This window comes from Aptenodytes patagonicus, chromosome Z, assembly GCF_965638725.1.
Source record: "Aptenodytes patagonicus chromosome Z, bAptPat1.pri.cur, whole genome shotgun sequence".
Classification (NCBI taxonomy): domain Eukaryota; kingdom Metazoa; phylum Chordata; class Aves; order Sphenisciformes; family Spheniscidae; genus Aptenodytes; species Aptenodytes patagonicus.
In genome coordinates this window covers 89602301-89626416 of record NC_134982.1, presented here as the reverse complement: position 1 = coordinate 89626416, position 24116 = coordinate 89602301, and the positions used below count along the sequence as shown (strand labels likewise).

The following is a 24116-nucleotide window of genomic DNA, read 5'->3' as shown; positions in this document are numbered from 1 at the left end:
CCGGTCAGGCGCTGCGCGGTGATTGGTCCTTCGGGCGTCCTGGCCGGAAGCGGGAGCGGCGGCAGGGAGATTTGAACGGTAACGGCTGCCGGGTGGGTGAGTGCTGCTCGCGGCCCCCGGTGCCGGCTCGCGTCAGAGGCTGGGTGGCCTCTCGCTCGTTTTCTGGCGGCAGCATCCCGGGGAGGTTGGGGGTGCGCTTGGCGCCTTTCGCCGGGCGGTCCCGGTTCCGGTCCCGGCCGCGGGCGCCGGCCGGTTCCGCAGCGGAGCTGGGCTGCAGTAGCCTGGGAGCGGCGCACAGAGCCGCCTCTTCCCTGGGGCGCCTCTTAGGCGCAGCCCGTGAAAGGAGGAGGCCGCTGCGGTGTCCTCTTGGGTCTCCGTCGTTGCTCTGTGGAGGAGACTGTGGCGGGGTCGTTACTGCTGGTTCTGCAAAGCCGCCGCCCGCGCTCGCTGCTGAGCGTTGGTGAGGTGCTTCTGGAAGGCGGTAGCGTTTTGTGCCGTCAGCCTACGGGCGTTCAGACTTACTCGTCTGGCGAATTTACTGTTGGGGGGGTAGCACTTGCCAATGGAAGCAGGCCGCCGCCGCCCCCCCCCCCCCCCCCCCCCCCCCCAATGGAGCCGCAGGAAACGTGCTTTTCCTTTCTACGAGTTTGCTCGGAGTAGAAAAACATTGACACTGGCTATGCTTTCTCCTTACAGGTGCTGAGAAGAATTGCAAGATCCCCGTTCCTCTCAGAATGGCTGTAGGTGACTACGAGGAAATTCTCAAGTACTATGAATTACATGAAACAATTGGAACAGGTAGGCTTAATCTGTGAATGCAAACAGACACGTGCGATCTGTCTAACCACTTCGGTAGTTATCTGAGCATAGATTAACTGTTACTGCAGAATCTATAGGTCATGTTTCAAGTGTCTGTTTTGGGGGGCAGAACTCTAGTGATCACTTCTTCCTCTAATGAAGACGCTGCACGCTATGCATGCTATGTACTCCAATGTAACTGAGATAGGCAAGAAAGTATGTCATCACACTGAGCTTTAAACATCTCTTTTTTTTGAATTCTAGGTGGGTTTGCAAAGGTAAAACTTGCGCAACATCTTCTCACTGGTGAAAAAGTTGCAATAAAAATCATGGACAAGCTTGCTTTAGGGGTAAGCCAAAAGATACTTAAAAGTTGGTAGCGTCTTCTGCTGTTCTTGTGGAGTTCTCAAGAACACAAGGGTGCGACATGTCAAAATGCTGCCTGCTTGTCCTGTTGGCTATTGAAAGAATTTTAGCAGAAGACCACAAACCTTATGCCCTTTTGTGGAGAGAGCAACATTCTCTGGCTGTGGAATTGAGGAAGTTAAAGATTATTACAGTAATTCAAACAGAATGCTGATGAGTATACTAGGTATTTTACATCTGCCCCTCTGGGTTTTGCTGATCAATGTGCCAGAATTGTAGGGGATTAATGGCAGAGTTGTTGCTGGATTGAATTTGAGAAGTTGAATTGTATGCACTCATATACATACTGTGAAATTTTGTGTTGCACGATAGGCTGATGCTTACTGTGATGTACAGGCTGTCAAAGTAGTTGGCAATTTCATAGCTTGCTGTTGTGGTCTCTTAGGATGACTTGCCTCGTGTTAAAATAGAGATTGATGCCATGAAGAACTTAAGTCACCAGCATGTTTGCCAGTTGTATCACGTGATAGAGACATCCAAGAAAATATTCATGGTCTTAGAGGTAAGAAATGGTGTTTCTGCCATGGCGAAGGTTCCTCATTTTAGCTGTAGCGGTAGATGATAACAGAGTTCAAACGAAGCAATTCTTAAAAAGTTATCTCAATGATGAGCATGTTCAAGATGCTTTAGTTTAAAAATGAAGCTGGTAATATGTTCTATGTTCTGTCTTCTTGTAAAAGCCGCTCTTTGCTGTTTACAATAAGTGAAATAACTAAGTCCTACCTTGCGCTTCAGTTATTTTAAAATAGCATCAGCAGGATGTGCGGGACCCTGGAACTGCCACATGGTTGTCGCCTCCTGGGCAATCTGTATCGCCTGTGATGTTAGTGTGATGTATCTGTTGCAACGCTTCAGGCAAGAGTCAGACTTCTCAGCTTGTTTGGTCTGCTGCAGTGCTGACCTAGGGCACATGTGGGGACACTTGGGTGCTACTGTGATAAAGCAAAGGGAATGGAAGAGCGTCCTCTAAGTCGCTGTCCAGTGCTCTTGTTGTTTAGCTTTCATTACTGTATTCTAAATGTATTCTCTCTTTCCTGTCTTCATGCAGTACTGTCCTGGAGGAGAGCTGTTTGATTACATAATTTCTAAGGACCGCCTTTCAGAAGAGGAAGCTCGTGTATTTTTTCGGCAGATTGTTTCAGCAATTGCTTATGTTCACAGTCAGGGATATGCCCACAGGGATCTCAAACCAGTAAGCCTGAATATTAGTCAGATTTGCATAAATAATAACGAACACCCTCTCTTATTTTTCCATTAGGAGCCGGAGTAAGTTATGCCTTTGCCATTCTCTTGTGCTTAGAGATCTTCATCTAACATCTTCTGAAAGAGCATTATTTCTACTTGCTACTGTGTTCCTCAGCTGAGCTGGATGTGGCTATATCTGAGGAAGGCGCTTCCTCTGAAAGAGAAGCAGAACAACATGCTCTAGCTGCGAGTGGAGCAGAGACATGGATCTGACTTTGAATGTTGCTTAGGCGTTTTTGTTATTCCCTTTATTCCAGCTTGTACCTGGAGAGAGTCTTTACAGTGCCATTTCATTGTGCAAACCGTTCTGTTTTCATGCCCAAAGGAAAAAGTGACACCGATAGTTTAAACAAGTGGTGGCTAGACAGAGGGTGCAAGGGGAGATGCATGCTACCGGACCCATCCTGTGGCTTTGCTGTCATTGCAGAGTTTAAGCATAGGTTTAGGGAATGGAAGACTTGAGTCCATTTGTCCTTGAAGGGGTTAGAAATTTGCTTTTGGAGATGCTGACATCTCTGAGAAAAGCAAATTCTTAGCGCACAAGCGTTTTCCTAGACAGCTCATGAAATCTTTGTCTCCAAAGAACTTCTCCCCAAACAAAGCATTGTATGTACCTTTTGGAAGGAGTTGGCTTGTAGCTGGAGAGCTGACGTATTCATAGGATCATGTGACAGCTTGGGTGGGAATTGACTTCTTTAGGCTTGTTCTTGAACCTCCTGCTCAAAGCAGTGTCAGGCAAGCTTCCTGGGGCTTTACCCAGTCACACTGTCGACCTCTCCTGAGGATCAGGCAGCACAATCTCTCTGGGCACCCTGTTCAGCTCTTCACTGTCCTTATGAGGAGAAAGGCTTTTCCTTATTTCCAGTCTGAATGTTTCTTGATGCCTGTTGTCTGTCATCCCACCATGCACTGCTGTGAAGAGACTAGCTCTGTCTTCATGACCTCCTCGTAGGTATTAAAAGGCTGCCATGAGGTCTCCACTGAAGCTTTCTCATCTACAGGCTGAACGAATGTCTTTCCCTCAGCCTCTCCTCACTGAGCAAGTGCTCCAGCCCCCTGAGCAGACTGGTGGCCATCCACTGAGCTTACTTCAGTTTGATGTCTTTCCTGTGCTGGGAGGGGCAGAAACTAGATGCACTAGTCTAGCTGTGCTAGACTAGAGTAACTTCTCCCAATCTACTAGCTGTGCTCCTTTTAATACAGTCCATGATATTGCTGGCTGCCTTTTCTGCCAGAGCAGACTGCTGCCTCTTGTTCAGTTTGCTGTCTACCAACACCTCACCCCCTGCCCCAGGCCCTTCTCAGCAGATAGGAACTAGCATTCCCCATCTGGAATATGGGAAATATTCATTAGCAACCGATCAAAATCTCCAGAGGAGAGCTTTAGGTAAATTCTGGCTGCTAATGACAAGAAGAAATAAGGTGAAAGAAAATGTGGTTCCTTGGATAATTAGGTTATAGAAGCATTTATTACCACTTTCTCTTTTACCAGGAAAATCTGCTGATTGACGAGGAACATAATTTGAAGCTGATAGACTTTGGACTTTGTGCAAAGCCAAAGGTAAGAGTATCAGTTGCTTTCACAGAATAGAGCTAAATCAGCTACTGCACGCACATAAAAAATGCATGTTTGACTTCAGAGTGCAATGCAGAGACTTGCCCAAAGACCCTAAATTCAACCTGTTTGCATAGTTGTCATCCAGTCACTAATTACTTGGTAGGGCCTTAACTCTGTGAAGGAGCAGTTAACTGCATGTTATGACCAGACTGTTAGATCGTTTTCTCCTCTTACACATCATATTTTATCGTCTTTTATGTATAGCATCTGCTGTCACATATAAAGACCTGTTATATAAAGCTTATGTTGGTGTGCATTTTTCCCTAATAAGTTTCAGTGGTGTATGTCTTTTTTTTTTTTTTTCCAAAAGATTTGTATGTATGTGGAGATTGTGGATCAAAGCAAATAGTTTATTCCAGTTACATTTACAAATCCTCTGGTTCCATATGCTTGTACTGAGTTGTTTCCCCAAGTTTAAAATTGGTTTCCAGGAGCCTTTTCTATTTGTCAGCTTAACGTGCAACGTGGGTGCTGTTAAGAAACAATTTAATGGGAAGAATGTCTTACTGATCCAAAGACAATTACTTGTCCTCAGATCATTTTGCTTGACTCAAGTTAAAGCGTTTTGCACACAATCAAGACTATTAGACCATCATCTTGGTGGTATAATGTCATCTTACTCTGATCTGCTTACAACAAAGCCCAGGCGAAGTAATAACATGGTTTTAATAAGGAAGTATTTTTAGTGGTTCTTCATGAAGTTATTGCATTAAATATTGGTGTAAATAACCAGCTAGCCTCATGCCCAGTAGCTCTTGGATTACTTCTTCCCAAGTTCCATCTCTTGTCTCTTCGCAGTCGTAAAGGGAAGTATTCTTATTGGAGGAGGAGCTGTGGAAAAGACTGCTAGGTTAAATAGCTGAATGAGCAGCTTGGGATCTGAACGTTTATAGGATACTCATGTTCTTAGACAATTTTTGCCTAGTGAAGCCATATATTACACCAAAGCAAAATATAAGGTGAATGTAGATGCACAGCAGAGGAAAATGAAGCCTCTGAGGCCTCTAATGTGTTGTTGCTGGAAGACTTAAGCTGTGTTAAAGCCAATGCTTCTGTGTGATGGGTTTTCTGTGTTATTCTAGGGTGGCCTTGATTACCATCTGAACACATGCTGTGGAAGCCCAGCTTATGCAGCCCCAGAGCTGATTCAGGGCAAAGCATATATTGGCTCAGAGGTACGTAGCACAGTTTTGGGTTAGGTGGGTTTTTCCCCCCTCACCCTGTATATTTAAAGGTGGTGAGGTTGGTTTCTCTCTTGAGTACTGCTGGATAACATTGCCTAGGTAGTTTTCAGAAGTTGTGTGACTAGCCTCAATAGTCACAGCCTGGAATAGCACATAGTGGTCTTGGCCACTGGTCATGTAGCTGGCTAGTTCGTCTCTGACTAATCCTTCGCTATCTCCATTTGTTGCTCCATATTTTAGTGCCCTACGAACAGTAACTTAAACTCCTTCCTTCTGCACATTCTTCAAGCAGCGACTTGTTCTGTTAATTATCCAACAACTCTTGTTGCAAATTTCTGTGCAGTCTCAGTATCTTGTATGCTTTACCAGGCCTGTCTTTAGCTTGAAATTTGTGTATGAAAACTTCTTCTCTTTGTACTGCGCAGTGTAGTAAAATTTGAGAGAAGAAAAAGTGTAGAGTTTATCCAACTTTGGTTCCATGTCTAGAACATTAGGACCTGCTACTTGCCTCTGTGAATCCATCCAAAATGCTGTAATTGCAATCCCCTCAAACTTCTTAAATTGCTGTGCTGTTGGATGCAGTCAGTCTTTTTTCCTTTTACATACCTTTGCACTACTGTCCTTGGCCTCTAACTCCTGCTTTCTTTTTTTGTTTGTTTGTTTTTTTTTTCCATGAAGTCCAATGCTTTCCAAGCCTCCTTCTTCTTTATGGTCTAAGTGGGAATTACAGTATGAGGCATGTGGACTTTGTTGTGCCTGTACAAATAGAGAAGAAGCAGTAGGGCTTTAAAGTTGATTGTAACTGTGCTGACAGCTATTGTAATAAGTAATACATTACCATACTAAATCCCTTGTGATGAGTTTGATTTCATTTTTGCCAGTGAAATCCTTGTAGATTGAAGGTAATGCAGTAATTTGATGACCTAAGGAGAGGATATTGGTTTTACTAGTGCTCTAGCTTGAGTGAATTGAAAATTGAATGTGGGTTGTGTGCTTTCACTTGGAATATAAGAGTTCTGTACAGAATTAAGGAGCCTACTTTTCATGACTTGTATGTGGACATTGCCAAAGGGGACAATATTACCTGTCTCTAAGCCATTTTAGATAGATCAGGTTCATGAACTTCCACTCTTATTTTTTAGGCAGATATTTGGAGCATGGGAGTACTGCTGTATGCTCTACTGTGTGGCTTTCTCCCCTTTGATGATGACAATGTCATGGCTGTCTACAGGAAGATAATGGTAGGTATTGATGGTGCTAGAATACACTGGGAACAGACACTGCTAAGCATTATGAGAGGCCTTTGCTTTTCTGATGGCAGAACCTGTTGAGCTGTGCCTAGGGCGAAAAAGCATATCTGCTGAATTTTGTTACACTTTGCTACTTTTCCTATCAGTATTTTGTGGATTTGTTTCCATCTTTGATCAGCCTTTGCAGTACTGTAGCTTGGTCCTGTGATATGATAGGAAACTGAGTTTCAGAAGCATTTTTTTGCCAGTGGGCTGGATTTTTGTATCTGAGCCTTTATGTGGCTTCTCCCTGTATTATGTGGAATAGAATTGCAAATATGTCATTTGATTTACCAAAAATAATGTTCTTAAATGTCAGCTATTCTCATGTCTAGGAAAAGCAGGATTCTGCATCTGCTATTATGCTTTCCCCCTCAAAAATGAGGAGGAAATGTAAGACACCATGATCAACAGAAAAAGTTGAATAAATAGTAAGTAATAGAATTCAGTAATTGGTTCTGTTTCCCTATGAACTCCTCCTGATGCAGCTGAACAGCTGCTGTTCCATTTCATACACACATCTCTACCAATCACTTCTAAGCTGCCGTAAAATTTACGTTGATAAAGCTTCCAGTAAGCGAGCAGGGTTAGGAGTAGCTGTGTTGGGTAAGGGCTTTGGCTTCCTCTACCTCGTTCTCCTTCTCTCATCCAGAGTCTGATATGTCTGAAAAAGCCCAAAAAACCTCCTTGGGAGTGTCCAAGGACTACTCTGGTAGGAGGCAACTGACAGCTGATCTACACAGGGAGTGTTTTCAGGGTGCATAACAATCAGAGCTCTATAAAGTGCAGGATTAGTTCATCAAACAGCATGGCTTTTTAGTCTGCAATTGGAGTGGACTTGAGTACCTTGACAGAAGATCTGTAGGAAGCTCAGTTTGAGTTGTTGTAAAGAACTTAAAAAAAAAAAAAAAAAAAAAAAAAAAAAGAGCAGCAATGGCTAGCGGATCCAAAGAGATCATGTAAAGGTGCTGATATTCACCTAAGTCATTAAAATGATATGACTTTCCTACTTGCATAATCATAGAATATCTCGAGTTGGAAGGGACCCATAAGGATCATTGGGTCCAACTCTGCTCCTCGCATGACTACCTAAAACTAAACCATATGACTAGAGCATTGTCCAGATAATGTTAGCAAGCACTTGCAATTTCTCTGTAAAATTGCTATAAAGGGGAATCAACTAGGTTGTCAATCAGACTTGAGCTACCTTTCGCTCTCTGCTTGTGGTGTGAACTGTATTGTCTACCCGTAAGGTTAGTATACCTTGAGAACTTGTCTATTTATAAGCATACTTTTGTAGGATGACAGAAAATCCTTTATGCTGGTCATTATGCCAAGATGCAGAACCTGGTAAATGATGGTTATGGTATTCATTCTCTTAAACTTGTCAATAGTTGAAACGTGAACAGAGAGCTTAAATGTGGAACAGAGATCCTAAGATTATCAAAGATGATTTCCGCATAGTTATAGTTGTCTAACATGCACAGGAACTAGGAGCTGAGTTGTTTGGACTGACAGAAAGTTGGCCAGTGAAACTTGTTTAAGTGAATTGAGACGACCAAGTTTTAGAACTTAGTCTGTGTGCAGTCGAAAACCAATAATGTCACAGGTGTTAAGATGCAGGCTTGCTATTTCCACTCTGAATTTGTTTTAATTTTATGTGATTGTGAACTGAAAATTACTTGCAATGAGGACACTTAAGCACTGTTGTGGAATTTAATTTCACACATTATAGATCCTGAGATTTATTGTAATGTCAACTCAGAACTATTGTTCCAAGTCAATGTAATAATCTGCTGCTTGAATCTAATTAGGATTGTATGACTTACATGCAATGTTTCCTTCCCTGGAATGTTCCACATCTCTTCATTTGGGAATGCTTGAATACATGCCTGTACTTTTTGAATGAAAAATGAAGCATGTGATGTAACTTCTGTAAAAAAAAAAAACTTATTTCTGTTGTGATCTTACACATCTGGTAGCTATTGCAAGCTATTTACTTTCCAGCATTGCCCTCATTCAGATAGATGCTAATTTTGTTTTTCCTTGTCTCATGTTCTGTAGCAATATATTAAAAATGAAATGTAGATTGATGTGTTGCTTGTCTTGGCTTAGTTTCAGGGTAAAGCTGCATTGTGAAACAGCCTACAAACTATTTATAAATAGCTCATTAGTAGTGTCTGTAAAGATGTAACTTAAATTCTTTAACTTGTGATGTCAAAGCAATACATACTCTGCTTAGAAATGTATGTTGCATATAATAACTGTTTTGTTATTGAGGCATTTGTAGAAATAAAGCTGCCTTGACAAATTGATAGTTATTTCACAATGGCTGTTTACTGATTTTTATTTTTTTTCTGCATTTTCATTGAGAAGTAAATGATCCTTGATGGTGAATTTGGTTAGGTTTTTAGCTAGTGTTGTTGTACCTCAAATCTGAAAGCCATTTTCAATTTTCTTCTAATCAAGCATTAAAAAAAAAACCCCAGTAAATCATTTGATTGGAAGAAACTTACCTGTTAGATCTGCAACCTTTTTCCTGTCTGCAGTATGAGTAGAGATCAAAACTGTAGCATTAGGTGTAACCTATTCAAAAAAAGAATAGCTAAATGTTGAGGATGGCTTATTTTTAGTGTCTGAAAAATAGTGATTTCAATGAATATTCGCATTCAAAAGTCCTCTAAGATCAGTCATTCATGCTCCAACATGTTTGCACTTATAAAACTTTGGTATCAAGTTGATATGATGAAACCATGCAATAGGTAGGGAGCAGGTTAGCTGCAAAAGTGGACTGAGATGGAAATGTCACACAAGCTAAGTGGGTGAAAACTGCAGCTGATAATTCAAACATAGCATTTTCCTTACTAATACAGCTGGGGTTTAGTACTACCATTAAATTTATTCAAGTCATTCTTAAAGCTAAGTTTGCATGTGCCTGCTGTTCTTCCTTTTTGACCAAATACAGATGTCACTATCATCCAAGTAATTCAGCAGTTTCTTTTGAGCTAGCCGTTCAAGGTTCATTCTAAATCCTTTTTTTTCTGCAGAGCGGAAAATACAGTATTCCAAAGTGGCTCTCTCCTAGCAGTACGCTACTACTTAACCAAATGCTGCAGGTAAAGGTATTGCTTCTGTTCAGCAGGTCTATAAAGTACTGTTGCATAGGTCAAAACATTACATTAATGAAATACTTAAAAAATATTCAGTGTTTAAACAAGAAGTTTAATTCTTACAAATTTTTGAAGAAAAGATTAATATTGCCTTCTGCTGAAAATTCTTTGAGAAGAATGATTGGGTATAGAAATAATTAAACAAAGTTTAAATGATTAAACAAAGTCTTCAAACAGCCCACATTTGGTTGTTCTTAATTATGCTATATAAATAAAAGCTGTTTTATAAATGAAGCTAAACATACTGAATATGCATTTGGGCTACATTTAAGTAATCTAGCCAATGCTAAATATTCCTGGAACATTTATTGTAACTGTAGGTTCTATAACTATTCTTCATAGCTCATGTGCTTGACCTTCCTTTTGGTGAAGCTATGAAGCAGTACTGGTTTCCATTTGAGCTTCTATCCTCCCTAAAATTCTGAGTAGAAGACAAATTTTCTTCAGTTCTCAATGATTTAAGTATCAGCTTGATTTTTATTGCCCACTAGGTGGACCCAAAGAAGCGGATTACAGTTAAACATCTATTAAGTCACCCTTGGCTCATGCAAGGTTATTCTGATGCTGTTCAGTGGCAAAGTAAATACCCAGTAAGTACACTTGTTAGATGAATACGAAAGTATTTAATGTAATCTTTACTGGCTTACTACTGTCCTCACAGTGTGGGGGTGTGAAGACATTTCTCCAAAGATGAACTTTGAGGTGGCCGTGGTTCCTTTCTGATTCTTCCTGCTGCCAAATGTTATTACTTTCTCTCGATTTCTCTTGAGGAGGAGTTTCAAATGTGTTTTCATTGTATTCTGCAGCTGATGCTTAATTTGTAAAATAACTGACTTCTCTTCAAAATGTGAAGTATTTCCACATATGAATGACCAGTTGATTCTCTAGGCTGCTTGGTCAATAACTTCGTTTAAGGTGCAAAACGCAAATATTCTTGAAAGCATGTTAGACAGGATTATGGTTTGTCTTGTATCTAGTCCTCACTGAAAATTGCTAGTTTGAATAAAAATTTGACCTCATTGAAAGTATGTCTATCCTGTCTCTCTATCACTTGTTTTACTTATGTGAGAGACTAAGGTAGTATGGAGAGGAAACAAATAAAATAATCTAGCTGTCAGTAGTACGTACTGAGGAGAAGTTCCTGCATGTTTGCAGCCAATGCCTCCGTTTGGCCACTGGATGCCACTGTTTCTCTAGATAAAGAACAGATTTACTGTGCTTGCAGATGAGTTCTAACTGGCTCTAGAAAAAATGTGCATGTCTGATAGCTTTGAATGTTTAAGGAGAGATGAAAGTGTAGCTTCCATTCTAGTAAAAATCTCATCTGCTGTCAGGCTTTCTTATTTGAATTCACAACCTCTCACCAAGGAGGGGCCAGACTGTGAAGTTGTTGAACTTGTATGACTTTTTCAGTCTGTTCCCTACAATATTTAGCTATGATGCTAACTATTTAAAATAACAAGGTCTAAAATCATGGTTGATTATTGACTCAGCCCACTGGGTTTCATGACAGTGTCATAGTCAGATGTGGATTATGAGACAACTTGAAAGCCTCATGCTTCAATATCAGTTATGTTCTTGCAGCTGGGACATCTTGATGAAGACTGCGTGATAGAGCTTTCTGTGTTTCATAAACAGAGCAGGGAGAGTATATCCGAATTAATATCAGAGGTAAGAAGTATATATCAGTAACTTACAGTAATTAAACACAGTAATACAGTAAATAAATTTACTGTATTAACAGACTAATGCTCACTTATTCTCAAGTATGAAATTTTTAATACTTTTCAGAATTAAGGAGCCCCTGCAGAACTCCGGAATCTAGCTGTAGGTTATAACTACAGTTCTGCAGTTCAAATTTGTTTTTTACCTTTTCCTCCTTTAATTGTGCTTGTGATGTTTCCTAATCCTTACTGTTATTTCCCACCATGGTAAAATCCTTCTGAATCTCTTAAAGTCAAAATAGACTTCAGAAATTTATAGTTGAACAACAGATGCCGTTTGCTGGGTTAACTCTTTGCTTTCAAGTGGTTCAATAAGAAGGAGGAAAAAAAAAAAGTAAGAGAAAAATATCAGAGCATCACCCAGACTATAAAATATGTTTTTGGGAGTTACTATTCACACTTTTTTAAAAAAAGTGAATATGTTTAGTCACTTTTGAGTACAAATGACAAAAGTTGGACTCACTACTTCTAGAAGAATTGTACAAATGTTAGCAATGACATTGCAAGCTGTAGAAGAGACTTAAAATATGATGCCTACTCCAGCTTTAACCTGAATCTGAAAATTCTCCCTTGAAATTGAATTTTTTGCTTCTTTGTACGTGGTAGCAGTGACATAGTTCTTTGCTTTGGAAAAACTGTTAGGGTTTCCGTGCAACTGTAGTAGAAACAGACTTTTAACATGTCTGTTAACATGTCTGTTAACGTGTGTGATACTTAAGATGGATTTGTGGAGTTAATGCTACTTGTTCTTCAGTTGTAAGAAATAATCTGAATAATCTGTCTACGTGGGGAAAAGTCCTTCCAAATAGATTTGTGGCATTTGCATAGTCCTTTACTGGAGGACTTCTAATCCCTTGTACCTAATTCAAACTAATTGTACTATGCTGCAAACCTGTCAAGCATTGTACCCATGTTCCTCACACAAGCAAAGTTGTTGAAAATCATGCAAAAAGTTGGTGCCGCTCATGGGGGAAGAACAGGGGGGAAGACTTCAAAAAAAATTGAGACTCTCTTTGAAATACTGGCTGAACTGAATTAATAGCTTTGCCATTCACTTCAGTAGGTAGATTCTGGCCCCAGCATTAGTTTTCACTAGTGAGCGTACCACAGACTGACTTGCAAAGAACAACAACCATAGTCTGTTTCTTGATCTCTAACAAATAGTGTGAATCAACTGAAGTCTGAAATTACAGTTAGGTGATCAAACATTAGAGATGCACATCAGGTAGAAAAACTTGCAGAAACACAGAAATTTTCAGAAGGCTTAACTTGCTTTGTACTTTGAAGTACAAAGAATTTCCTCTGTTTCCGAAGAGGAGATTAAAATACTCTTTTGGTTTCCCCCTTCCAGTGGAAATACAACCAAATGTCAGCAACATATCTCTTGCTTCAATCCAAGAAGGCTCGTGGCAAGCGTGTTCGCTTAAGGGTTCCATGTCTAACAGGGCATGCCAGTATAGCACAATCAGCAGGCCTCGAGGTAAGTTTTTGAGTTTAAGAGGACAACATACTGATTAAAACGCTGCTCTGCATTGACAAAGCTCTGCCTAGGAAAACAGACTGGTGCCCTAAACATCAGTAAGAGAGCATGTGTGCAGTCAGCCAAAGTCTTGGTCGTTAAACAGTTCAGTCTCCTCATTAGCATGTTTTAGCAAGCTGGGCTGCTTCTACAAATTGATGCTACTGGAATAACTATCTGGGAGGACATGGTGCATTATGAGTACTGCACAGAATCTGTTGGCTACTCATGGAAATGGACTAAAATTGCCCATTGTCTGGCCTACGTGATCATTCCAGATTTTCCTCTGTGATGCCTACCTTCTTACTACACTCTTTCACATTAGTCTCTAAATATTTTTGCACCGTGCTAGTTGCATTTAGCATGGCTTAGTAAGGAAGGTCTTCTGAAACATCCTGGCATGTCATCTGGGCAGCCTACTTCAAGATGACATGGACACTACATGAGCTGATGGTCAAAGGGAGAGACCCATTCCTTCCTCATCCTTTTAGAACACAATCCCAGAGAGGATTCTGTTTACTTTGAGTAAAGGAAACGTTGCTGATGTTTTTCTGATGAAGCAGTTTTGTATATCTTATGGTAATTTCTGTTCCTGTGGTTTGGTAGCACAGTGCAAATAGGGCACTTCAGAACTTGTCTAAAGTTGCTAAATTGCTTGCAATATCATATATAATATGCAGTTATATGTGATGTCGGTGATACTCGTCTGTGTTTGACAAACTCAAAAGCATTCAGTAAAATTGCAGGCTTCCTGTTAGCCGTTCCCCCTTGAACTGTAGACATCTGTGTAAAATTGTTAACTAGCTATCTAAATGTGCTAATCTCCACATAGAGACAAGCACTCAGAATAAATACTTTCTCCTGCATCTGATTCAATCGCATGTAAATAATTTCAGTTCAGTCATAAAACTGCTTTGAAACGCAGATGAGAATTTTAAGATTACCAGTGCTGCATAACAGATCATGAATCGTAAGTGTTGCTGAATATGCGTAACGTGATTTCCATGATCATGGTGGGTTAGTCTTTTACACTCAGATGATTTTAAGGTGGAGGTTCTCTAGGTTCAGTAGCGCTGATGCTGTGAAGTTACTTCATCTCTAGTCGTGTCCTAGGTAAATTGATCTGGCTAATGCTACTATTTAACGTATGCATTATGCTTTCACAGGTGATTGTGAAAATCATGTCTACACAACACAACAATCCATTAGTCCTTCTACAGTGCTCAGGGCACATTTAACTTACCTGCATGTAGATACTGTGAGTGAATATCAACTGAATTTGCTGAAATACCCAACTGGCAAAGTTCTCTAGCTAGAGCTGGTCTAATGTGAAGTCAATCAAGCAAACAGCACCTTTATCTTAGCCAGTTTCTGAATTTGGTGACACAAGCTTGTACATAATACTGCCTTATTTCAAGCAGTTTGATGTACAAGGATATTCCAAAAAATTCACCATGTCATGACTTTCTTCTGGAATACAGTAGCCAAGGAATCCTATTCAGGCATTCATATTGTAATGGAACATGATTTCAACTGCAATATCAGGCTGTTAGCTTCTTGGCTGTAGCTAGCAGCCCTCTGGTGAGGGCTTTTTAGTAAGTCATTTTAGTAGGTCTGGTAGCATACTGGGAATCTCTGTTTCTATTCCAGTAGTAATGAGAGATCTGATCATTGCAATAGCCTTGATCATAGGCCAAGAGAAACTTACCGGCCAGCAGAACATAGCTTCCTAAAACGGTATCCATTCCAGCTGAGAACTGATCATTTAAAATATTGTATGCAATTTCACTGAAGTGGTATGAAACAAGTCCTTGGGAAGAGTTTCCTGAAAATAACAAAAGGTGTTAGAAACTAAGAATACTGTGATATATTCTGTGATATACCTCTGATTGTATGTGGTGTGCGCCATGAAGGTTTGCAATCTTGGCTGAAGTTATGAATCCTGTGATTTAATAAATGACAACTTTTTCCAGGGCTAGCAATTCGATGAAGGCTTCTGGATGCTAGTTCAAGTACTGTTGCAGATTCCATAATCATATGTTTTGGATGTAATGTGTTTACCTTTATCCAGCCCCCTTTCGGACTTTACTGCACTCTTTTCTTGGGTTCTTTCCAGCTTATTTGGCTTTTGGTGAAAAGAGCTTGTGGTCCAAGTCTTGAAATCCAAAGCAGGTATTTTTTGTGAGTTGCTTCTCTTCTTGAGACAGGTCATGAAAGACGACTCGGTAACGGTGCTTTGAGAATAATTTCACATCTGCTTTTGATACAAATGACAAATCCACAATGACAATATTAAAGTCATATTATAAAACTTAGGTCACTGGCATGGGAACTTCCATTAGCTGTTAACCATAATTAGGAACTTAGAAAGAAATTAGATTTAGATTTTAATGACACTTTTCTGATGAAATCTTCCTTTTAATAGTGCAGTGGAATCTCAACTGAATCTTTCTTTTCAGTCTGAAAAAACTATGACACATGAAGATGTGCCAGACTGCAGTGAAGTGCCGCATGCATTTGGATCCATGGAATTTTCTGATGCAGCTTCACTGTTTGAAGAATCTCCGTTAGAAGAATTTATTCTAAATACTCGCAGAACAAAGCAGGTGTTTAAAGAATAAATACTAGTTACTTTAAAAAAAAAGATATTTACTATTCTTAATCAAAAAAATCTTATTCTTATTGTACATAAAACTTATTATATATTTAAATATTTGGTGGACCCTGGCCAAGGGGAGTTACAAACTGAGAAAAGAAATGTTTTAAATGTATAGCTGAACATAAATTGTGGCTTCCTCTAGCTGTAAGTCATGATTCATTTGATGAGGACTTGAGCTTTGACATTTGGTTTGCATAAAAAGAGCTTATAGGGAATGAGTACGAGGCAATGAGGATTTTAAAGCTGATGGGAAAACAATAAGGTACAGCAAACAAGATCTTTGAGCTAGGCTATAGCTGGACAAGTCTTTGAAGAAGTTCAGCCTGTCTGTATTGGACAAGAAAATCCAATGAAGCAATTAAAATGATAGTTAAACCAAATGAAAATTCTTAGCTGTGTTCAGATGAGCTGGTGAGGAATAGTCTTAAACTTGCAAGCTGAAGAATTTAGAAGAGCAGATAAAGAAATGGCAAATGAGATGTTTATTAGCAATTTACAGAGGGAATCAGAGGTATTGAAGAATTTTTAACTATTTTGCTCAATAGACAAGCATTGTATGTATTTTTAAGCTGCTTCAATTTTAGAACTTCCTTGTCTGTAACATTTCTGAATGTGATCAGAATACAGCAAAGGACGCCTTTTTTTTTTTTTGTTACATCTCTCGTAGCATTCAAGGCATGACGCTCAACTGGATGATACGGAATTCACACTGTCAACTCCAGTGACAAGAAAAGTGGCATCAAAGCAGCGTGAAAACAAAGAGAATGTTGATACAGAGTCAGCTTTAAGAAATGAAATGCCCTTTGCGCTTCCTGCTCCGAAGACTCCTTTTGCGAAGAGTCAGATTGAGACGCAAGTACAAACCATACCCTTTCAGGCACCTGCCTTCAAAGGTATGGTGAATGTAACTAATGAAAACTTAGAACATATACATTGCTTAGGAATTATTGTCAGTCAAAATACGAACACACTACTTGAGTATACAGCACATCTGTTTCTGGAAGACTTAACTTTTTTTGCCATATTCACCAGCCTGGTGGTTGTAGTACATCTGGTTAAGGTGCTGCAAGAGGTTTAACCATACATCAGGCCATGTTACTTGTATGTTAATTACAGAAGTCATTGCTGCTTACAGTATTGCACGTGCATGCCTTTTGGCACGTTCTGCCATGGAGCCAAGTGCTGTGTTCTTAAGACTTGCGTCTGGTTCCACTTTTCCTTGAAGGCTGAGAACACAATTTCCTCAACACTCTTTTTCCTTTGTTACTACCTTGAGTTAAAATAAAGGCATACTTTTAGTCAAGTCTGCTTTTATTGCTTCTTCTAAGAGAAATCTAACTTTTGGATTTCTCAAGGTAGTGTATCAGCATTTCCACAGTAACAGTCCAGTGTGGCAGTGAAAATACTTCTGTTAACCATGTATAGATCTTACAGTTATGTGATAGACCGACCACAGAAATCTGTCTAAATTATGTCAGCCTTTCTGAGTTAACAGAAAGTTGTCCTCAACCTGTCTAGTCTATTCTTATGAAAAATGATGGATCCTGTATGTACATTACCATTCCCTTCAACCATTAACATAAAAGTTTTGGTGTTGATATTGTAAATGCTAACTCTGTCCTTCAAATGCCAAGGACTCCTTACAATAGGAGACTCTTCTGTTTCAGATGCTAAGGAACATTGTTCAGAAAGAGTAAGTCTTTGCAGGCTGATTCAATCCCCAATAAGGGATCTTGGACATACTGCTGTTCAATGACATCCTTTGTAAAGGATTTAAGGAAGTACACTACAAAGACTAGTTGTTTATATGAGTTTGATTTTTGTCTTAAGTTTGTATGCACTAACTTGTGACGTTTGACTTCATGGTAAGTTTAAAAAGCAAAAGTAGGTACTCTTTCTGAAATGGGAAATGCAGAAACACTGTTTCAGCTCATTTTAGTGAGGTATTTCTGAGGATTAAACAAACGCTAATTCTTTGTTTCATTGAAAGATCTTTGATTCAGGAAAGGTAGTATTAATACTTTCTTAGGGATAGAAAAGTGGAAGTATCCATTGGAAATTTTGAGATCATCATTGTCTGGGGCCAGGTGGAATTCTGTAGAGAGCTGAAACTTTGAACATTGAAGTTGGGTTTAATTGTAACACCTCATTTGCTGACTGTTTCACTTGATGTTTGCTTCTGCACATGCAAAAGCATGCTCTGCAGAACTCTGTCAACGTATGGGTAACAACTTTTTAGGCTGTTATGTACTATCACACCCTTCATATAAGGGAAATGGCTTGGTGAAGAACGCAACTATTTGACAATGAATTGCTCAGCATTTATTCTGGGACGAGTGGCAGAGCAGGAAAGCAATTCTAATCCTCTTCCTTTCCAAATTTCTAATACTGAACCGCATTGGTTGCTCTAAGGCTTGACTTGTAAAGCCCTGGGGAAATCAGTTGCAGTTTTTCATTGTAGAGTAGGGGTGGTATTGTTATTACATTAAAAACATATTTTGTCATGTGTAAGATACAGATCTGAGATAGAAAAAGGGGCTGGTTTTAGAAAGAAATTATTAATCATGAGAAATCCTTGCTGAAGAAAAGAAAATCCTTTATGCAAAAACTACCTGCTTTGGCTTGGATGCTTTCTTTCAGAGAGCCAGTTCACTACAGTCACCCCAATTAAGAAACCCACAAACCCGACAAACACAGATGAATTGACAGCAGCTGAGGTTCTTCCTGAAAGAAGGTAAATGTCCAGTTATTTGCGTACACTTCTCATTTAGAGCTGGACCGTCTTAATCCATGTACTGCCTAGAAAGTCTTGTTACAACAGCAAGCTGTTATTTCCATTCTCTTGGTAAAAACCTTCCTAAAACCTCTTTCTGCATTCACTAGAAAACACTGAAAGTAGAGAAAAGTTTTGAAACTATAACTTGGTTATCTTCAGAATATATTCCTATTCTCCATAATGTAAGTTCCTTCTTACTCCAGTTCCCCAGAGGGCTGCAGTTTCTATATACAACTCTGGGTTTAAATCTCAACTGACTTTCACACAGAAACTCTCGTAATACACTGCACTCACTTTGGTTTTATTCATTCTGTCAGGTCTGGTAATATTTTAGTGACATATCTGAAATAACTGATTTCTAAACACTGAGGAAAAATAACTAACTGATTAATTTGTTCACGTAACAGGTTTCATTCAGTGGAATTAGATCTCAACCTAGCTCACGTGGATAGCAGCCAAAAGAAGAGAAAAGCCAAAATATTCGGAAGTCTTGAAAGAGGCCTAGATAAAGTGATCACAATGCTTACGCCAAACAAAAAGAAACGATCCACCAGAGATCGTCCAAGGAAACTTAAGGTATTGTTGCTGGAAAAATCTTAAATGAAAAGAAGTATAATTATTGAAAACATCCAATACCTTTAGAAATGGTCTGGTGAAAACTTCTGTGATCTGACCTGCCTGCATTCTACAGTAAAGTGCAGTTGCTCTTACTGCATTCTGTTAACACAGTAATGTCCCAGTTATTGCCAAGAGATGTCGTGTTAGTCTGGGCTCAGGCAAGTTACCAAGAGATCAAGGGAGGAGTTTGGCCGTTGCTTTTTATATCCCATTTAAACCAAACGTGAGGGAAGCAGGATGGTTTTAAAGGAACCCTAGCTGAAATTTTTTAATCGTGTTATTTGTATAGAGATACTGCTAGCTCTCCCACTAAAAAAAAAAAAAATAATTAATTTTGATAACATTCCTGGCTTAGGTTTAGGTAGTCCAGGAGTGATATGTCTGTTCCAAGATAGTCTTTAGATGTCAAGAGAACCTGAGATTAAACTTAAAGCTTAAATAACTACACCTTATGAAAGAATTTCTGTCAGCATAATTTTGTTTTTTTAACGTTTTGATGTCACTGCCTCTGAGCCAGTCAGCTACTTGTTCTTTAAGTAGCCATAGAAAAAGCAGTTCCTCGGGTAGCGCATTGCACAGAGCACTTTAAAATCACATTAATAATTTGTACCTACCAAAGTTGACTCGTGTGGTTAATATCAGCTTTGTAGAATACACATCAAATGGCATTGGCATAATACTAGTGTAGTGAACAGAATTGTATACATCACTCAAAAGCAACTAATATACTTCAAAAGTTATACACGGAGAAATTTATACTTGAATCTGTAGATAACATGTTTGGAAAACATGATTAACATGAAAGAGGCAAGGCTGTTACTGAGGCATAAACAGTTCCATAGAAATAAGTGATGTATACCTTCAGCTGACTGGCTCCTGGAGCTGCAGCTGTTAGGACACCTACTGTACAGTAAGAGCTGTCTATCAGTAAAAGGACCATTTTGTGTTTTGCAGCCTGTGTAAATGGAATTCAGCTACTGTATTCCAGTTGGAAGCTTTTCCAAGAGGCACTTGTCAGAGGCAAGGTGGCAGTCTTACAAGTTCAGGACACATGTTTGGCTACAAACCTGACCAACTCATCGGACAGGAGTCCAGACTGTGCAAATAATTCAGGAACCTGAGCAATTGGAAACAAAAGCTAGATCTTCTGTCTCTAAAAGCTTTTATCCTTCTGCATCAGTTTCTCTTGTCTGTAGTATATGCAAAATTACTGATGCATGTCTAGGGACACTGGAGTACAATAGGGGAAGATAGAACTTTATTTCACAGTGCTACAGCAGTTACAGCAGGGAGTTGCATACGTTTTAGGCTGAATAAGAACTGTAAGAACCAGTCTTTGACTTTGCATCGTCAACCTGTGTTCATTTCTCAAGCTATTTTATAGTCTTGTCTTCTCTTATCTACTTCTGCGATGTCAGAAGCCACATAGAGCATTTGTGGCGTATTACAGTTGGCATACGCTTTCTCTCGTTACATATGGGTGTCTGAAAGTTGTTCAGGAAGTCACTTACTGGACAAGTGATATAAAACCCCTATAACACTAAACTTATGACTAGTAGGTTACCTTTTTTCTTTAAACGTGGTGATGCTTTCACCCTAGAAAAGCCACATGGCGCCATGCCTGTTCCTTGATATTGGAAGTGCTCAGTCTCAGCTAGGCAACACACTATCGGCAGTCTCCCAGCTGTGGAGTGTGCGGTAGGATGCTCTAAGCGATCGTCTGTAGTCCTGTCCAGGAATTGCCTCTGGCTACATACAAGACTTCTAATAACCTCTGTACTGCCCTGGCCCATCACTGCTACTTTGGATTTTACGATGGATTATACTTTGGACATGCTTCGATATTAATTCTCCAGCAGTTGTTGTTTAGTGTTCCTGTTGCTACTACATTGTCTTAATTATGATAATATTGGGAAGTTGAAAAATTTGTCACTATGGTTAGCTGTTCTGAAGCTTTCTTTATGAAAACTTTTCGTACTGTCTTCAGTTTTAGGAGTAAGTTGTGGGTGTTTTTTTTTTCCTTTGACACTTTTTTTTTAATGAGCTGACTACTTTTAGGCACACTATAATGTTACCACCACTCAGCTACTGAATCCAGACCAACTGTTGAATGAAATAATCACTGTTCTTTCAAAGAAGCACGTGGAATATGTCCAGAAGGGGTAAGTGTAAAATATGACTTCAACTTGTGTTTTTCTAAATAGTCAGTACTCCGATCCTTGATAAAGCTAAGTATTTAAACTTACTTTCTCAGCCCCACATTGTAAAATACAATAATTTTATGGAACATGTACAGAGCACTAAATGAATGTGTGCAAAAAACTTGTCCACACAATACAAAACAATGTTAAGTGAGCTCTAATAGAGCTCTTTGACTGACAGATGTGAGCCAATACTAGTGAGGTAGCTCTTAGAGGCTGATGTGAATTTTGTCTGTCTCTTGTGAAATTGTAAATACAAAAGATTTGTTAGGATACAGTCACATGACCAAATCAGACAATATTGGGAGATCATGTGGATACCTTGGTATCCTATGGTTGGGTAGGACACTGGTGCTACATGTTGGTACTTGGGCATAACGGTAGTGTTCTGGGACTAAAGTATTCAAAGCTCTCAGTTCACTAAATTCTGGGTTGTTTCCCAATATTCTGAATACCAATGGGATAATTTCTGTAAAGTGCTTTTATTAATTCAAAATTGCATTGCAAAACAAACATTAAACAGTTCAATAATTATCCTGGTTTTCCTTTATTTTGTACAGTTATACCCTGAAATGTCAAACACGGTCAGATTTTGGCAAAGTAACTACGGAGTTTGAGTTAGAAGTGTGTCAACTCAGTAAACCTGAAGTAGTGGGTATCCGGCGACAACGGCTTAAAGGTGATGCCTGGGTCTACAAGAGACTGGTGGAAGACATCTTATCGAGCTGCCAAGTGTGACTGGCTGATGCATGTGCGAAGAAAGCAGCAGTCTTGTACTGAGGCTTTAACCATAATGTTTTAGAAAGGCCTGTTCAGAAAAGTAATTCTTTGTCACATTCACAGCTGTCTTTGAAAAAAATCTGTCATCTTTCTTGGGTTTTTAACCATCCCTCTTTGTACATATGCCTTCTGTATGTTTCCTTTAATATTGTTTGTAATAAATGTTCTGCAACTCTTCAGAAATAAAATTCTGTAAGCTGTTCCCCCTCTTGCATATTTTTCACGTATGTGGGTTAAAAAAGTATTGGCATTTGTATGCTGAAGCTGATTTTGGTATGTCTTCAGTTATCAAGTACATGTGGTACAGAAACAGTCATTTGCATAATTCTCTTCTTGTCTCTGCTTAAGTAGGATTTATTGAGATCATTAACTAAGTCACAGCTGTGATTCCCAGAGTTACACTATATGCTCAATATTGTACAAAATGGGACTGTCTTCAATAACTGTGAAGTCAAGAGTGCTAGGATTTAAACTATGATCCCACATAAAACATTACTGTATCTCATTACTAAGCCTCAGTGATGCTTGACAAGTGTATGTACTTTCTGATGCTCTTGTGTTAAGTGGTCATCAGATCGTTGTTAAGAACAATAGCACCTTTGAACTGTTATCAATGGAGAAGGCATTTGTAACACTGTCTACAAGGAGTTCAGTACCAAGTTTAACAGTACTGAGTGCAGAACTTAAGCTCTAGAAATAAAATTTGAAATATGCAGAACTAGTAAGTACACATAAGTGTTAGGGTGTCACCTTAGAAAAAGGTATGTGTCTCCTAAGCACTTGTGTTGTCTGTCGTGTAGCAGTATTTATGCCTTTAGCCTTGCTTCAGTAGCAATCATGCCAGGGAAAATCCAAGCAGCAGCAGTGGGAAGATATACTGAAGCCTTTATGCAAAGATGTCCAGTAATATCTAGACAAGTTGACAACATGCTGCAGATTTTTCTTAATGTATATGAAGGCAACTGTGGCATATGCTGTATGTAAACCCCACATTATTGCCCCTTAACTAAAGCCTGAGGCTCACCCATCAAAGGGTTGGGTAGGTGGGTAGTTGAGTGTTGGAAACTTCCAGTGACATGATATGGCTGCTAATTAAAACTGCCCACTTACTATCCATGACCCTTAATGCAGTAACTAGAGGGATTTCTTTGTTAAAGCAGTTACTGACTGAGATAGAAGTGTCCATTATTTTTTTCCAATGCCAAGTTTGTCCCTTTGCTGCTCTTTAGACAGGTAAAGGAATAGGGACATTTTTAGTGAATTTCAAGAAAAGGTAGAAAAGTTTCCAGGGGTATGGAAGGAGAGAGCTGCTGGTCTTTTAGGCATTTCTGGTCAAAAACCTTTAGATGCAGAAGGGGATAGTAAGAGGGACAACATGAACAAGAACATGCAATGACACAAACCTGACTGACAGATGGCAAGAGAGGCAATAACAAGAACCAGACCTGGTTGGTCACATTAATTGGTAAGGGTGTGTGGAATGTGGTAACGTTCATTTTGGAAAGGTTATCTGTTTGAGGGCCTTGTCAAATGGGATACTAAGGAAAAGGGGGAAGTCAGGAATGAAAGAGGGATGCAAACCTGACAGACTGACAACAAACCAACCTGGTCAGTCGCGGTAGTGGATGGCCTCTCAAGAAACTGCCACAACCCGGGACTGCAATGGGTGAGGCTGGAAGCCTGAGGGTCCAGGATGTTGGAGGGGGTCGGTGGGACCGTGCCAACTGGTGGGGCGATGTGCAGGGGTCACAGCCCAGTGCCTGGTGCCGGCTGCTGCCGGGGAGCAAGTGTCTGTGTCCTCCCCAAACCAGGTGTGCATGGGGTGTGCAGGTGTATTCACTGGCAAATAGCAAGCTTGGACCAGTGGGTGAGTAGGAGGCCCCAGGTCTGGGCAGGGGTATCAGGCGGGCGGAGGGTCTGTGCTGGTTTTGGGGGGACCATGTGTGCGGGGTGCCCGTGGGATGTATGTGTGAGTGTTGTGTGTTTGCAGTGAGCACCAAGCTGGAGCAGCTGTCAAGCAGGGGACCTGTGGTGGCGTCGGAGGGCCAGGGTCTGGGCAGGGGTGCTGGGGGACAGAGGGGCCGTGCTGGTGCTCGGGGGACCCGCAAG

The 24116-nt window shown here is 40.0% G+C and overlaps 1 protein-coding gene across 1 annotated transcript; it reads left to right on the top strand.

The window, feature by feature from the left end:
• Positions 1-66: 66 nt before the first annotated feature.
• On the top strand, positions 67-22209 carry MELK (maternal embryonic leucine zipper kinase). Its single transcript, XM_076362014.1, has 18 exons — positions 67-96; positions 697-798; positions 1063-1148; positions 1610-1726; positions 2273-2416; positions 3962-4030; positions 5170-5262; positions 6414-6512; positions 9608-9676; positions 10222-10320; positions 11315-11401; positions 12806-12934; positions 15433-15579; positions 16300-16525; positions 18273-18366; positions 18816-18984; positions 21085-21188; positions 21788-22209. The coding sequence occupies exons 2-18, from the start codon at positions 735-737 to the stop codon at positions 21963-21965; spliced, it is 1974 nt and encodes a 657-aa protein (XP_076218129.1). The 5' UTR covers positions 67-96; positions 697-734; the 3' UTR covers positions 21966-22209.
• Positions 22210-24116: the final 1907 nt, after the last annotated feature.

Coding starts and splice junctions, on each gene's coding strand:
- MELK (XM_076362014.1), top strand. CDS start 735: ATGGCTGTAGGTGACTACGAGGAAATTCTCAAGTACTATGAATTACAT. Junction 9,677..10,221: donor TACTTAACCAAATGCTGCAG/GTAAAGGTATTG, acceptor ATTGCCCACTAG/GTGGACCCAAAGAAGCGGAT. Junction 12,935..15,432: donor CACAATCAGCAGGCCTCGAG/GTAAGTTTTTGA, acceptor CTTTCTTTTCAG/TCTGAAAAAACTATGACACA.